A 14,796-nucleotide genomic window follows, 5' to 3' on the forward strand; every position below is an offset into this window, starting at 1 on the left:
AATTGGAACATTTTTCACACGTTATATATCTAATGTGTAGAAGACAGGTATTCCTGTCAACTGAGTAACAAGCAAGAGACCTTTCAGGTTACATCAGCATTGCACACTGTGCTGATGTGACCTCACTGAATATGGCTGAAACAGCCAGCTGCCTGGTTTATGTTAGTAATGTGTAATAATGACATCAGTAAGATTACAGTATTAGTGATACAGTATGTGATTCAATGAGTGTGGGATTTGTGGCATATTTTGCCTCGTGGTCACTAGGATATTTCATATATAAGACAGCCTTGTGACATAACTGGCTTGTTATAATTTATGTAATTATTTTAGTAAGAGTAATACAATGTTTCATATTTTGACCACAGTTCAATGCTAGGAAACAGAGTAGATCCATTTTGATTAACTTTATACCAACTTGTAGTTTTTGCATTTTTTATGTTTTGCAAATATTACTATTTATTGCCACACAATTTTTAAATACACTTCTGAAACTGTTATTTTTATTTTTGTACATTTGTTTTAAATTCAAATATTTTAAGCATCAAATTCTAAAATAAATGAATAAATAGATAATAAACTCAGAGGAGGGAAGTATTAGTTATTTGGAAGTTATTAGAGACTTCCTGACATTTTATAGCCATGATTCAGTGCTAAAGAAGCAGATGCAAAGCTATCACATTGGTGTAATCTGAATGATGTCTTTCCTCACCTCCGCCAAGATGACCCTGCATAACTTTGTTAAAGCTCCTAATTTGATGCAGATTATTTTGGGTCTCTTTCCTACAAGACTGACCCTTTGTCATTCATCCCCAAATGGGCCATTCTTTCTTTCATTTAATGATTAAGTGGCATAGGAGGACATCATTTCGCAGCCAAAAAAAGGGTAATGCATTTAATGCAAAGAGATATGTACCTGGACAGAAGAAGATGCCTAGTCCCAGGAGGATGAGCATGTAGTGATATTATATGTATGCCCCAACCCACTGCCACCTATGGACTCACTGAAGGTTGGCCACGCCTATTACTATTGTGGTTGTGGCACATCTTTGAAAATCTCGCCTTCCACCATCCACTAAAAGGTGCCCTGGGAAAGGTGAGTAATAACTGATTGACCCCCTCCCCCATTTAGGGACTTTGTATGGGTCCCTTGCTTGAACCTGGGTCACTTGGTTCACCATCTAGGCTCCATCTCTGTGTACCATGGAGCTGCTGTTATAGAACAGTTTTTACGTATAACTTCTGAGGTACCTTTGTTCTTTTAATGCAAAGTTTATTAATGCAGTTCTCAGTGTTTTTGTTCATCTGAGCAAAGAATCTTGCATTTGACTCTTGGGAATACCTAATTAAATTTATTTTTCCCTTTGCCCTTGATATTTCTCTCCTATGTTTTTGTTTGAATATCTGACCTTTGATTCAGACCTTTAACCCTAATGTATTTCCTTAGGCAACACTCCTAACACTCAGAATGTTTTCTGTAAGCCAAGAATGTCAGCACGGCCCCGTGCAACTACTAGGTGTTTCTGCTTCTGAGCCTCAGGATTCCTGCTAGTAATCTAACTCTGTTTAACCTCATCAGTTTAGCATTTAGCAATAGTGCGAATAACATTTCAGTGTAAACATTGTTAAAAAAGCATGCAAGTTCAAAGCCTGCATTTCTCACATTGGAACGCTTCCCCATACCCTTGCATTTAAAATAAAAAATTGTAAGGTCACTATAGTCTGACATGACAGTAAGTCCTCCTGCAGGGACCTTGTTCAGTGAATGTGCACATTTTTCACTTCTGCTTATCATACATTTCACCATCATGAAAATGATCTCCATGCGATTCACTTCTTTTATTCTTAAGTGTTTTCTGCTTCTGGCAATCAAGATTTGTATTAACAATCCTTACATAATTCCACTGTCTGGGTCCTGAGGGTTTTTCTATTCTGAGCTTTGAGATTCCTTTGTGTAACTCCTATAAATGAATTCTGCCCCAGATTCCTAAGCATTTTTCACTTTTGACCCTTGCAGTTCCTCTCCTTACAAGAAAAATGTTATCCCTTACAGTTTACAATCTTATCATTTTACCTCCCACCCCCAGAGTTTCTCCTCATAACATTTCATCCATATGATGCAATATTAAAGAAGCTATTGTGGGCATTTAGGGATCTTTCCTACTACACTTAGGTCTCATTACTTTGTCATTAATCCCAATCATGTCCAGCAATGCACCCCTAATTTCATTCCTTTTATACCTATGTTACTCACAATTCACTCTCCCACCCCTTCTCATATTTGGGTTTTCCTTCACCATGACTTCTTTGTATTCATTCCTTCATCAAGCCTTCTTTATTTTTTACTCCTTGTGTTCTTCTTTAACTTCTTTGCTTTTTATCTTTCAGATTCATGCACAGTGATAGACTCCTTTACCTGCAACCTGATGTCATGTGTCCCGTTATCTGTTTTAGAAAAGTCCTTCCCAACTGACATGCATATAAACATGTGGACACACCATGTATGCTATGTCATACACATTTTTAAATATATTTTGTTAACTTTATACAATAAAATATGGAAAAATTTAATTTTGTTTAAAGAATGGCATATGAATTTGTTTTCAAAAATCCTCACTGGATTTTTATTATTATTATTATTATTAGTAGTAGTAGTAGTAGTAGTAGTATCATGATTATTATTATTATTATTATTATTATTATTATTATTAGTAGTAGTAGTAGTATCATGATTAGTATTATTATTATTATTAGTAGTAGTAGTAGTAGTAGTAGTAGTATCATGATTATTATTATTATTATTATTATTATTATTAGTAGTAGTAGTAGTATCATGATTAGTATTATTATTATTAGTAGTAGTAGTAGTAGTATCATGATTATTATTATTATTATTAGTAGTAGTAGTAGTAGTAGTAGTATCATGATTATTATTAGTAGTATTATTATTAGTAGTAGTAGTAGTATCATGATTATTATTATTATTGTTATTAGTAGTAGTAGTAGTATCATGATTATTATTATTATTATTAGTAGTAGTAGTAGTAGTAGTAGTATCATGATTATTATTATTATTATTATTAGTAGCAGTAGTAGTAGTATCATGATTATTATTATTATTATTATTAGTAGTAGTAGTAGTATCATGATTATTATTATTATTATTATTAGTAGCAGTAGTAGTAGTATCATGATTATTATTATTATTATTATTAGTAGTAGTAGTAATATCATTATTAGTATTAATATTATTATTATTATTATTATTATTAGTAGTAGTAGTAGTATCATGATTATTATTATTATTATTAGTAGTAGTAGTACTAGTAGTAGTATCATGATTAGTATTATTATTATTATTATTAGTAGTAGTAGTAGTATCATGATTATTATTATTATTATTATTATTAGTAGTAGTAGTAGTAGTAGTATCATGATTAGTATTATTATTATTATTATTATTAGTAGTAGCAGTAGTAGTAGTAGTAGTAGTAGTATCATGACTGGTATTATTATTATTATTATTATTAGTAGTAGTAGTATCACGATTAGTATTATTATTATTATTATTATTATTATTATTAGTAGTAGTAGTAGTAGTATCATGATTATTATTATTATTATTATTATTAGTAGTAGTAGTATTAGTAGTAGTATCACAATTAGTATTATTATTATTATTATTATTATTGCATAAGCTTGTCAGTTAAGGAGTTTTTTTTTTTGACATAATGTCCAGAAATGTATACTGACTGGGTCTGTAGGGACTACACTTGAAAGGGAGGGAGGGTGCCCACAGTGGTGCAATGGTTAGTATTACGACCTTACAGCAAAAGGTTCTCTGGTTCGATTCTTGGCTAGTGTGCCTTTTGTGTGGAGTCTGCATGTCCTCCCTGCAGTCATGTGGGTTTCTTCTCGGTGCTCCAGTTTCCTCTCACATTCCAAAGACATGATGATGGTGGACTGGGCACTCTAAATTGGCCCTAGGGGTGAGTGGGTGGATGGGTGAGTGGCTGTGCCTTCTATGGAAGGTTGGGCGCTGAGCTGACAACTCAACACCATAAAAACTTCATTGTCAATCATTCTGTGCACCATTGTTCCACTGTGGTGACCCCTAATGGGAAAAGCCAAAAAGAAAAGAAGTAGAAGACACTTGAAAGGGAGGGAGTGAGCTACATTTGGAACTGGCATGCAATTCCAAAAATTCTACCTATGCCGCTGCCCCAAGATTCTTTTTGCACTTATGCTCCAGTCTCCGAATAACCTTTTAGGTATGGTGTGGTACCTACAGATAATTATTTTATTTTTTCTACTTAGGATGTCATGTTTGAAGAGAGGAACAGCACCAAGCAGCCTGGTGGTGACACTTACTATGAGTTTGAAGAATATGAAATCCAGGATTACGATGACTATAGATATGAGCATGGAAACCATAGTGAGGAGAGGTTTGGGCCTGCTGAACGTGAAGAAGCTGAAAGCCAGGTACAGTAGTGCTGAAGTAGAGGGTAACAGTGACTCTGTAATGGGATGTATGTTTATAAAACATTTTATTGCTTTTTATTAGTCTTTGAAACATACATATAGCGAAGACCTGCCACTCCTGCTAGAAATGGTTACTGTGCTGTTGAAGTCGCACATGTTACTCATTCTCCACCATCACTTAAATGTTCAGCCTCTTTCAGCTTTTCACATGATTGCTCAGGACTTATCATGTAAAAAGGGTATTTCCGACCCCTACATATATTTCTGCCTTGGATGGTGATGAAGGCAAAAGTCATAGTTCCAGGGCACATGATGCAGCACTTACTGCCGAATTCCCGGGTCTATATTAGAACATCGAAGTTGCCAAACTTTGAATGTTCTAATATTGACCCCTATTTAGTGAAAGCCGAAAACATCTAACATACAGAACAGTGAATTTTTTCCTAGGGAAACAATTCACTGTTCCAAAACAAATATACACAACACAAGCACACCAAACAAACAGCAATCCACACACATACACCTAAAATCTTACACCTAACCCTACACTAAACTATACACACACCACTAACTATCCACTTACCTTAACCCAAACCCTAAATCTATGGTCCGTCAGTATCGCACACTCACCTCACTTGCGCCCTAACCCTAACTCACCTACCCCGCCCTAACCCTCACGTCCACACAATCACACACATACCTAACCCGCGCCCTAACCCTAACTCACCTAAGTCGCCATAACCCTCACGTCCACACAATCGCACACATACCTAACCTGTACCTTAACCCTAACTAACCTAACCCGCACTCAATCTCACACTTATCTGAACCCGACCTGTAACTTTCCACCACAGCACTGAAAATACCAAAGCAACAGAAACGGACAACCAAATTTTTTCCCTAGGAAAAAGTTTGGTTTTCTGTTGCTTTGATATTTTCAGCTTTCGCTTAATAGGGGTCAATATTAGAACATTCGAAGTTTTGAAACTTCGATATCCAAATATAGACCCCAAATTCCCATTTCCTTTGGAACATATATGGGATATTTCTTTACATTTTTGACAAAATATTACAATCATTGTCATGTCACAGTCAGTGGCACTACAAATGTTTTCTTGTTTTAGTTTCATCTTGTTAATGGTTTAATTTTTGACATTATATTTCTTGTGATTTTGTTCATTTTATCTTCCTGTGTTAATCATGGTCATTCATTTTCCAATACTACAGCATAAGGTACTTTTACAAAATTCTATTTTCTGAAATCCCTGGGCATCTAACTGGCCAGGCAGGGCCTCTCTGGTCAAGGTGTCAACCAGAACTGCTTTCTCATTTGCTACCAAACCATGCTGAAGAAGCCAGAGGTTGGGAGCTGAAAGCTAAAAGACTCATTTGGTGTATGCCTGTTAAAATTATGAAGACTGCCATTGCAATCTTCAGAATGTGATAGCTACAAGTGTGAATAAGGGGAATATGTAAGAAGTTTGTGTTTGTGGTATCTTGGTATTGTCTCTATTCTAAGGCATTGCAGTCTAATACTCAGTATATGTAAATAGCAGGGATATGGGTAGGCAGAATCCACCACCTCAGTGGTGCAGAATGTTGAAGCCCCTTGAAAAACATTTAAAAATATAACAAATAATGTTGTAATTCACTAGTTTTATGTTTACTTTTCAAGATCTTTCAGGGTCGTAACATGCTTTGTCAGTAGGAGTTAACTTGGCTAGTTAGGGCAGCCTTATTTGTATATGTACTTATTTGGTTTATTTATTTATTTATTTTCCTGCTTGCTCTTCTTTATTTACTTATGTTTATGGGAAAGTCTGACTGGGCTAACAAGATACCCCCCTTTTCAGAGGAAGCCAAGAAATAAAGCTCTTGAAAATACAAAAATACACAACATTATCAGCGTACATGTGAGATAAAAAAAAAAAAACAATGTACAGATCTTAACAACATATAAATATAGACATTTCCAGGAAATGTACAGTGAATAAGAATGGGTAAGAAAAATAATGGAAGTGCCGTGGATAAAATGATCAATTCTGAGGTCATCTAAAACATCATGCAACAGAAATGAAAGAGGATTAAGCAAAGGATGAAATTAATCACAATTGATAATATCCTAGTTTATGTTAAAAGAGATTTGGATTAAGTTGATGTGTGACCGAGTGAGTACGGAATTATGTATATGCATCAAATAGTTTTTGAAAAGTCTCAGTTATTAAAACACCTAGATATTAGAAAGAGAAGCTCAACAACACTGTCTGATATGTAGTCAAGAGGGAAGGAATGAATAAATAAATGGATAGAGCATCTTGTTGGAAGGTAAATACTTAGGCGGGGAAAGAATAAAGACATTGGTACAGGCAATGAGTAGAAAAATGAATGGATAATAAGCATGGGGTGCTGTCAGAGGTTACAATGAAACAGAAAAGTAATATGGCGATGTGATGGCGGCAAAACGAAGCTGCCATAACAGGAAAAGTGTTTTCGTACAAGAAGGGAGATTTAATACTTTAGTATAGCTTTGGGAGATGGGAGTGGTTCAGTGGCATTTAGCACAGAGATGAGCATAAGCAAAGAGAAGTATTCCGCAGGTGTTGTTTTAGGTGATCTTTAAAGAACTGGAAATTGTCAATTTATCTCAAGGCTAGAGGAAAGGAGTTCCAGAGTTTTGAAACATAGGAGTACAGAGAGTCTCTGCCAGAATTATTTGATTTAGTTATGACAAGAGGCAACATATTGCCTAAGCATTAGGTATGGTTTGCAAAGTATAGTTAAAGGATGTGTTTTGTGGGGGACAGTGCTAAGGTTTGTTGATGAGATTATGGGCTGTGACATGTGGCAGTAGGTAAGGTGGTGGAACAGTACTGTCTGGTTCAGATATTTTAGGGACGGGCAATGATGGGTCATATAGTGATGATTTGCTGCAAACTTAAGCTACTTTGTTCTAATGCTGATCCAATTTGTTTATCTGGGAGATTTGCAAATTCATGATTCATGAGGAGTATGGAGAGTAAATTGATAGTTGCAATATTATTGTTTTTTTAGGAGAGGCTGAGAGGTAAGATTTTGCCCTTCACAAGGTGCCTAGTTTTTGATGTTTTTTTCACCTATTGTATGTGTTGATAGAATTTGAGAGGGCCATCAATGAACACAGTGATTAATTTGGTCTATGCTACTATCTCTGAGTTGATGTTGTTGGCTTAATCTGTGTTGAAATGAGGTTTTAGATGAGAAAGATGTTTTGGAGTGAATACGATTAATTTGCTTTTTTTAAGGTTTAGGAGACGTTGTGAGTTATGTCACCGAGTTTCTACTGGACAGAAAGATTCTTGCATTTGCTGCTCTTGATTATCAAGGATTTGGGATGAGCAGATGAGGGTTGATTCACCTGCATATCAGACAATGGTAGTGGTAGCATGCTTAGTGTCCATGCACAGTTCCAGGGTGGCCCATGGTCAGCCAACAAAATCATTTAATTTTAAAAAGCTTTGATATATTGTGCACTTCTAACTCATTTTAGTTACCTTATGTATGAAACATAATCATTAACATTGTTAATTTTTGTGTAAATAAGTGATGGATATTGTAAGCATTTCCTCTGTATGCTCAGCATTGCCTACCATTTGTACATACAAAGTATGGGCCAGTGATATTTATTTAAAAGTAAATAAACATTTATTTGGATGAATAAGTAAACAAATAAATAAATGTCTAGTAGTAATACTACACACAGAACTGCACTTTCTGTTGATTGCCTTCCCATGATTTATTGGAAAGCAACCAGCTAAAAGCTCAGGAATATCAAATAGTATAGTGGAGAGCTCGAGACTGCTGTACAGAGTTGCAGTAATGTCAGGTAAGTATATATAGGGCTATAGAAAAAGGGGACAGGTGTAGTTAATTTAGTTTAGATGACTTTAGGGGAAAATTGTAAAAGGAGTTAACCTGGCTTGGTGCATGAGCAGATCCGGTATTATTTGAGATGCTATCTAAGATGATATTTGAAATAAGTTTATCATTTTCTTTGATTGAAAGGGGAATTGTATTCTAAACTTTGTAGATGTAGTTAGAGTATAAACATTGTTTGATTTGGTTACAATAAGGAGGTATTTGTTCTTAATTGTTATTATTGTTGTTATTAAATATAAGGAAAAACTGAAGGGGGTAAAGTAGGATTCTATACTGTAAGGGAGACCATTCTTCCTGTAAGGAGGGGTACCACAAGAGTCAAATGGGAAAAGTGATTAGGAACCTGGGGCAGAAATCAGGTATATGAGTTACTTTAAGGAATCTCAAAGCTTGCAATAGAAAAACCTTCAGGACCCCGAGAGCGGAATTTGTTATTAGATCTTAGGTGTCTATTGCATTTGTAAAATTGAAATATATTTTGGAGTGTGAGGTATTTTTCTGGCATGTATACATGTTTATGGGCAGTGAATAATTGGGGAAATGAAGTAATTCTAGCCAGTATAGTTATTTCTGTGTGGTGACGTAATGGTCCCTATAAGGTGCATTAGTAGCAAATGTATCAGTTTTGTTGTAGCATGCCTTGATTTTTGATTTCTCAGTTGAATTCAAGTTTGGAAATATTGGGGAGGCATATAGAAGAATAGGAAGAAGGGGATCCTAATCTTGTATGTTTCTATGTAATGACTTCTGAATGGCTATAGTCATATTATAGTTTTTCATCAGTTAGTACACCCAACAGCTTTGTTTGAGAGACCAGTTCTATTTTGGTGTTGTTAGATTAATAAATGTGGAATGTGGATTAATTTAAATGTGTTTGTATTCAGGAGTTGGTTGGGGGTCATTTATTCTGGATTCTATGACAGTAAAAAGGTGCTGAGTTATTTTTTGAAGTTTTGGGAGAGTCATTCCACAGCAAATGACTGTAAAAGTCATCAAAATATTGCACTAAGTAGCAAGGTTATTTACAGTATGTAAATTAGTAGTAAAGCCTTGTGGAATTCTTACAGTAAATGGCAGGAATGGGGAATATTCCTGTTGCCGTAGGACTGCTTGTTGTCTACCAGTTGGGTAGCTGTGATACTATATTAGGGATGAATGACTAAGGCCATGGGTGAGCAGCTCAGAGAGGAGTTTTTGAAGAGCGTCAGTGTCAAAAGCTTTAGAAATGTTTATGAAGGGGCTGGAGACCGAATTGCATTTATTTCTATATTGTTTGATGCAGTCAGTGAAGCTAATGTGGGGCAGTGGTAGTACTGTGACTGGGACAGAAATCATGTTGTGCTTTGATTATGAGACTATTTTTGGTGAGATGATGCATGAGTTGAGTATGGCTACATTATTTCAATATTCTGGATAGGGGATAGAATTGCTGTTGGTCTGTAATTTGACTGAGTTTCCCTCTTATGTAAGAGAGTATTACACAGTGTTTATTGAAAAAGAATTAATGATCTAGGACATTTTCTATATAGCAAGGATGTAGTTTTCTGTTATAAAATAGTTTATTAAGGTAGATATTGAGTAGGCAATAACATTTGCAGCTAGACTTGGGTTTGGTGATTAAATCATCACCTGCTAACGTAGTGGGTTTAAGTTTATGAAGCTCTTTTCTTATTGTAGAGGTTTGGACTGTTTTAAAAGAAGGAGCATTGGTGTTGTTTCATGTTAGTATATTGGTAAAAAAGGGGAGTCTGTGTGTTTTGTATCAGTAATGATAGGACAGTAATTGTGAAGTTGGTGATGAATTGCATTGGTATACTATCATTATTGCTAGTGGCTTTGGGGATTATTGTAGTGAACTGGCCGGGTTGGAGAAGCTTTTAAGTGGAGTGGTTAGGATTGTGTTGGTGTTTCCACTGGATGTTAGAGTAGTATGTCTGTTTATCCTTTTTGACATGCAGTTTCGTTAGGTTTCCTAAGTTGTCTAACATTTTGGCCTGCTTCTTGGGTTTTGTATACGTGATAATGTGGGGTAGTGGCCATGCCAGGAGAAGTATGGCAGTAGATGTGTAACATATGACAGCATCGCTGGAGTTTTATAAAGAATTAGTTGTAATCTGTTTATCAAACTGATTTGTACAGATGCTTGTGTTGAAAAAGTATTTGTAAAGCTAATTGTGTTAAAAATGTACCAACAGTGGGTCCTGCTGGGCAGAAAAGAAATACACCTATATGTCAGACTGTATTGTAACTGTTGAACTGCATTTATTGTAATAGAGGATCTTGTAGATCAGAGTGTATGATATACCTTTAAGAAGCATTCCAGTCAGTGGGCACATGCATATAAGTACTGAGCAGGTGCAAGCAAGAGTGCCATTTTGAGTGAGTAGCCAGACTGATAGCATGCATGTGTCTAGTAGTCAGTCAGTTAGTTCACGTTTACTGTTCCTGCCATCCATCTTAATGTGTGTATGTAATAAGCTACTAAAATGAACACCCAAGCCTCCTCGTCTTATTCAGATGTACAAGAAGAGTGACGTGGCGTCAGAATGTGATCCAGTGTCAGAACCATGAGGCAACCAGTTACAAGTGGAGGAATATACATGAGTGGATTATCACTACTGCTCAAACAACTTGCAAACAGGTCAGAAAAGAATTCCAGATACTAAATATTGCTTAAATGATTTTTTTTTGCAATGAATATAAAAACGAAGCACTCAGAATGCTCAAAACAAATTTCTTATTAAACAAAATGTGCGAAACTGTTTCATATTGATAAAATTATTCAAAATAATTATGAAAATGTTTGAAACAATTACCAAATTGCCTAAAATATATAAAAAAGGGAAATGAGCGTATTTTTTCAGTATGTACTACTTTTTCACATTAACTAAGCTAGATGAAATATCTGAAGTGTGCAAAATGTTGGCAAGTTTGTGCAGTATTACGGTACAGTTATTTTGCAAAGTACAGTCATTTCAGATAATATTTCGCAAAGTAAAGTTTTTTGAAGAGTTTATTGTGCATTTGAATATTAATACAAGTACCTGGTGTGTGTGCATGTTTGTACATAATTACAAGGGCTAAGATTGCATTGTGTTTTACTATAATTTGAGAAAATGGCTGAAGGATTTCGCAGACCCTCACCACTTGTGTTTGATAACAGTATTGCAGAAAAATGGAGAGTGTTTGAGCAAGAATACGATATTTTCTTACAGGCTGCTTTTTCTGACAATGACTCATGTACAAAGGCATTTATTCTGCTTAATTTAGCTGGTTCAGAAGCCATTAAAAGACAGTGTTCATTTGTGTATGCACCTGCTGTGTTTACAGGGGAGGGGGATAACCGCCATACTGTGGTACTGGCTGAAACGCGGGAAGACCCTGAATGCTTAAAACATAAATTTAGGGAAATGTGTAACCCCTAAATGAATATTGCAATAGAAAGCTATGTATTTTACACAAGAGATCAAAAGCCCAGTGAAACTTTTGCAGCATATATAACTTCTTGAGAAATAAAACTAAAATATGCAGACTTGGTGATCTGAGAGATGAGCTAATAAAGGACAGGCTTGTGTATGGTATTACTAATGACACAGTGAGAAAGATTTTGCTTTGAGACAGTGATTTAATGTTAAACAAGGCCATTGAGATTTGTCAAATATACGAGCTTAGAGAAAGGCACACAAGTATGCTTACAAATGAGAAAGCAAGCCTTCCAGTACCTTCCAAAGCCAATGTAGATAGTATGCAGCATGAGGTTAAGAGATGCAGGCCTAAGGATGTGGCAACTTCAGCAAAACCTTGAGCAACTTCAATAAGGCCCAGGGTGTATGCAGAAATGCACAGGGGTGAATCAGCATAACCTGTAGCAAGCCTCATAGTCAGCTGTCATAATTGTGGTGGAAGTCATGAGCCCAAATGAGAAAAGTGCTTATATTTTGTTCAGCAGTGCCATTCTTGCAATAAGTAGAATCATCTCAAAAGGTTTTGTAAATAAAATAATGTACATTCCTTTATTAAAAGAGATCACACAAAGAAGCAAGTTGATCAATTAGAAAGCTGCAACCCTGCTTTTTATGTTGATGGTGTGTCTGTGAAATGGTCAATGAAGTAGATTTATGGGTAAAGAACAAAATATTTTGTATTGTTCAGACTAATGGGGGTCCTCTAGAGCTCAAAGCAGATACTGGTTCAAAGTATAATGTTATGTCAGCAGAAATGTTTTCCAGAGTAAAAGCTACAGAAGAACTTGAGTTGACAAAGTGTGATAAGTTTGTTGCTTATGGTGGTGAGGAAATTCAAACTGAAGGCTCAGTAGCGCTTTCATGTTACTCTGCTGGAAACAGCTATAGCATAGTCAAGTTACATGTGCAGTCATTATTAGGCCTCAGAGACAGTTAGAAAATAGGACTTATTTAATAAAGATGTCTACCATGTAATCTTGAATGAGAACAGCGGAAAATTCACCCGAACCATTTTTTCTGACTATGCTGATATTTTTGCAGACAAACTAGGCAAACTCCCAGTTGTGTACTCCATGAAGTTAGACCCCAAAGGTCAGCCCAGTTATCAGACCAGCATGGAATGTTCCAGTAGCTATGCAGAACAGAGTCAGAGACAAGCTAGACAGAATGGTGCAGTTAGGAGTAATTTGTTCAGTAGAAGAACCATCGGAATGGGTATCCTCCATGGTAGTAGTTCATAAGAAAAGCTGAGATGATCTCAGAATATGTATTGATCCAAGAGACTTGAACAAAGCATTGAAAAGGCCTCATCATCCTATGAGTGCAGTTGAGGAAGTTGCTGCCCTCATGCCAAATGCCAATGTTTTTTTCTGTCTTAGATGCAAAAAGGTCATTTTGGCAAATTTTACTTGACTGAAAATCTTCATAGCTAATCACATTCGGTACACCAGTTGGGAGGTATAGATTTTCTGAAAATGCCATTTGGTATAAATTCTGCCAATGAAGTCATTCAGCGTGCAATGGAACAAATTTTTTCTGACTATCCATGTGCTATTATAGAAAATGATATTCTAGTAGGAGGCATTGGTGAAGTCAAACATGACAGAAACATCAAGAAAGTTCAGGAAAGAGCCCATTATCTGAATCTTAAGCTGAATCCTCAGAAGTATAAATTCAGGTTATGTGAAATTGCTTATGTTGGTCATTTGTTAATCAATTCAGGTTTATGACCAGATCCTTCCAAACAAACAGCAATTTTTGAGATGCCCGCTCCAGACAATGTCCAAGCCCTACAATGTTTTGTTGGCATGGTCAGCTATTTAGGCAAGTTCATTCTAGACTTCAGTCAACTTTTGGTACTGCTCAGAGAGCTGACATGCAAAGATATAACCTGGTCATGGTCAGAACAACACCAAAGAGCATTTGATGTCCTGAAACAGAAAATTGCCAGTCCACCCACTCTATGCTACTGTAATGTTCACAAACTAGTTACTATTTCCTGTGATGCTTCTAAATTTGGTGTAGGTGCAGTCATTCTTCAAGAAGGTAGACCAGTAGCCTATGCATCGAGAACTCTTTCCCAAACCGAGATGCAGTATGCCCATATTGAGAAAGAACTCTTAGCAATTGTGTTTGCATGTTCAAAGTTTCATAATTATATTTATGGCCGACCTATCCAGATAGAAACTGACCAGCAACCTCTAGTCACTATTTTGAGAAAGCCTATGCACACTGCTCCTGCAAGATTGCAATGCATGAAGTTCCATCTGCAAAAGTACAATTTCAATCTTGTTTACACAAAAGGTAAATAGATTCATATCTTATTGATACCTTATCTTGATTGCCCAGAAAAAACTCAGAACAGCATGACAATGAGCTCTCTAATTCTGAAGTCATGGAAGTGAGAAATTATTCTTCCATGTCTTGATTAGCTCAGAACTCATACTGTTTCAGATCCAGTTCTCCAGACGCTAAACCTATTTATCAGCTGTGGATGGCCTTTAAAACAATCTTGTTTACCAGTAGAAGTGCAGCAGTATTTTCCTTACAGAGATGAAATTTTGTCATTTAATTTTATCATCACTAAAGGTCCAAAAGTGATTGTTCCAAAATCCTTATAACAAGAGTACATTAAAATCTTGCATCATGGCCACCCAGGAACTGGTTCTACCAAAAGAAGGGTGAGAGGACTAGTATTTTGGCCTTCTATGTCAAAATATATTAAGAAAGTACTTTCATCTTGTTCTGTATGTAATAGTAGAAAGATGCAGCAACAAAAAGAACCACTTCAGTTAATCCTGATTCTTAAACTACCTTGGTCAACAATAGCCACAGATATATTTGCGTGGAATGGTCAACATTACTTGGTGTTAGTAGACTCTTATTCAAATTGGTTTGAGATTGACCTACTTCCTAATCTAACTTCCACTACTGT

General features: G+C 35.9%; 1 protein-coding gene across 1 annotated transcript in view; it reads left to right on the plus strand.

Annotated features, from left to right (window-relative positions):
* COL5A3 (collagen type V alpha 3 chain) overlaps positions 1 to 14,796 on the plus strand; it is a 1,727,233-nt gene that overhangs the window by 469,961 nt on the left and 1,242,476 nt on the right. Inside the window, exon 7 of the mRNA XM_044084684.1 lies at positions 4,318 to 4,482. Within this exon, the coding sequence (XP_043940619.1) occupies positions 4,318 to 4,482 (165 nt within the window). The remainder of the gene's footprint in view (positions 1 to 4,317; positions 4,483 to 14,796) is intronic.

This window comes from Protopterus annectens, chromosome 9.part0 (genome assembly GCF_019279795.1).
Source record: "Protopterus annectens isolate FY-2018-M chromosome 9.part0, PAN1.0, whole genome shotgun sequence".
Lineage (NCBI taxonomy): Eukaryota > Metazoa > Chordata > Ceratodontiformes > Protopteridae > Protopterus > Protopterus annectens.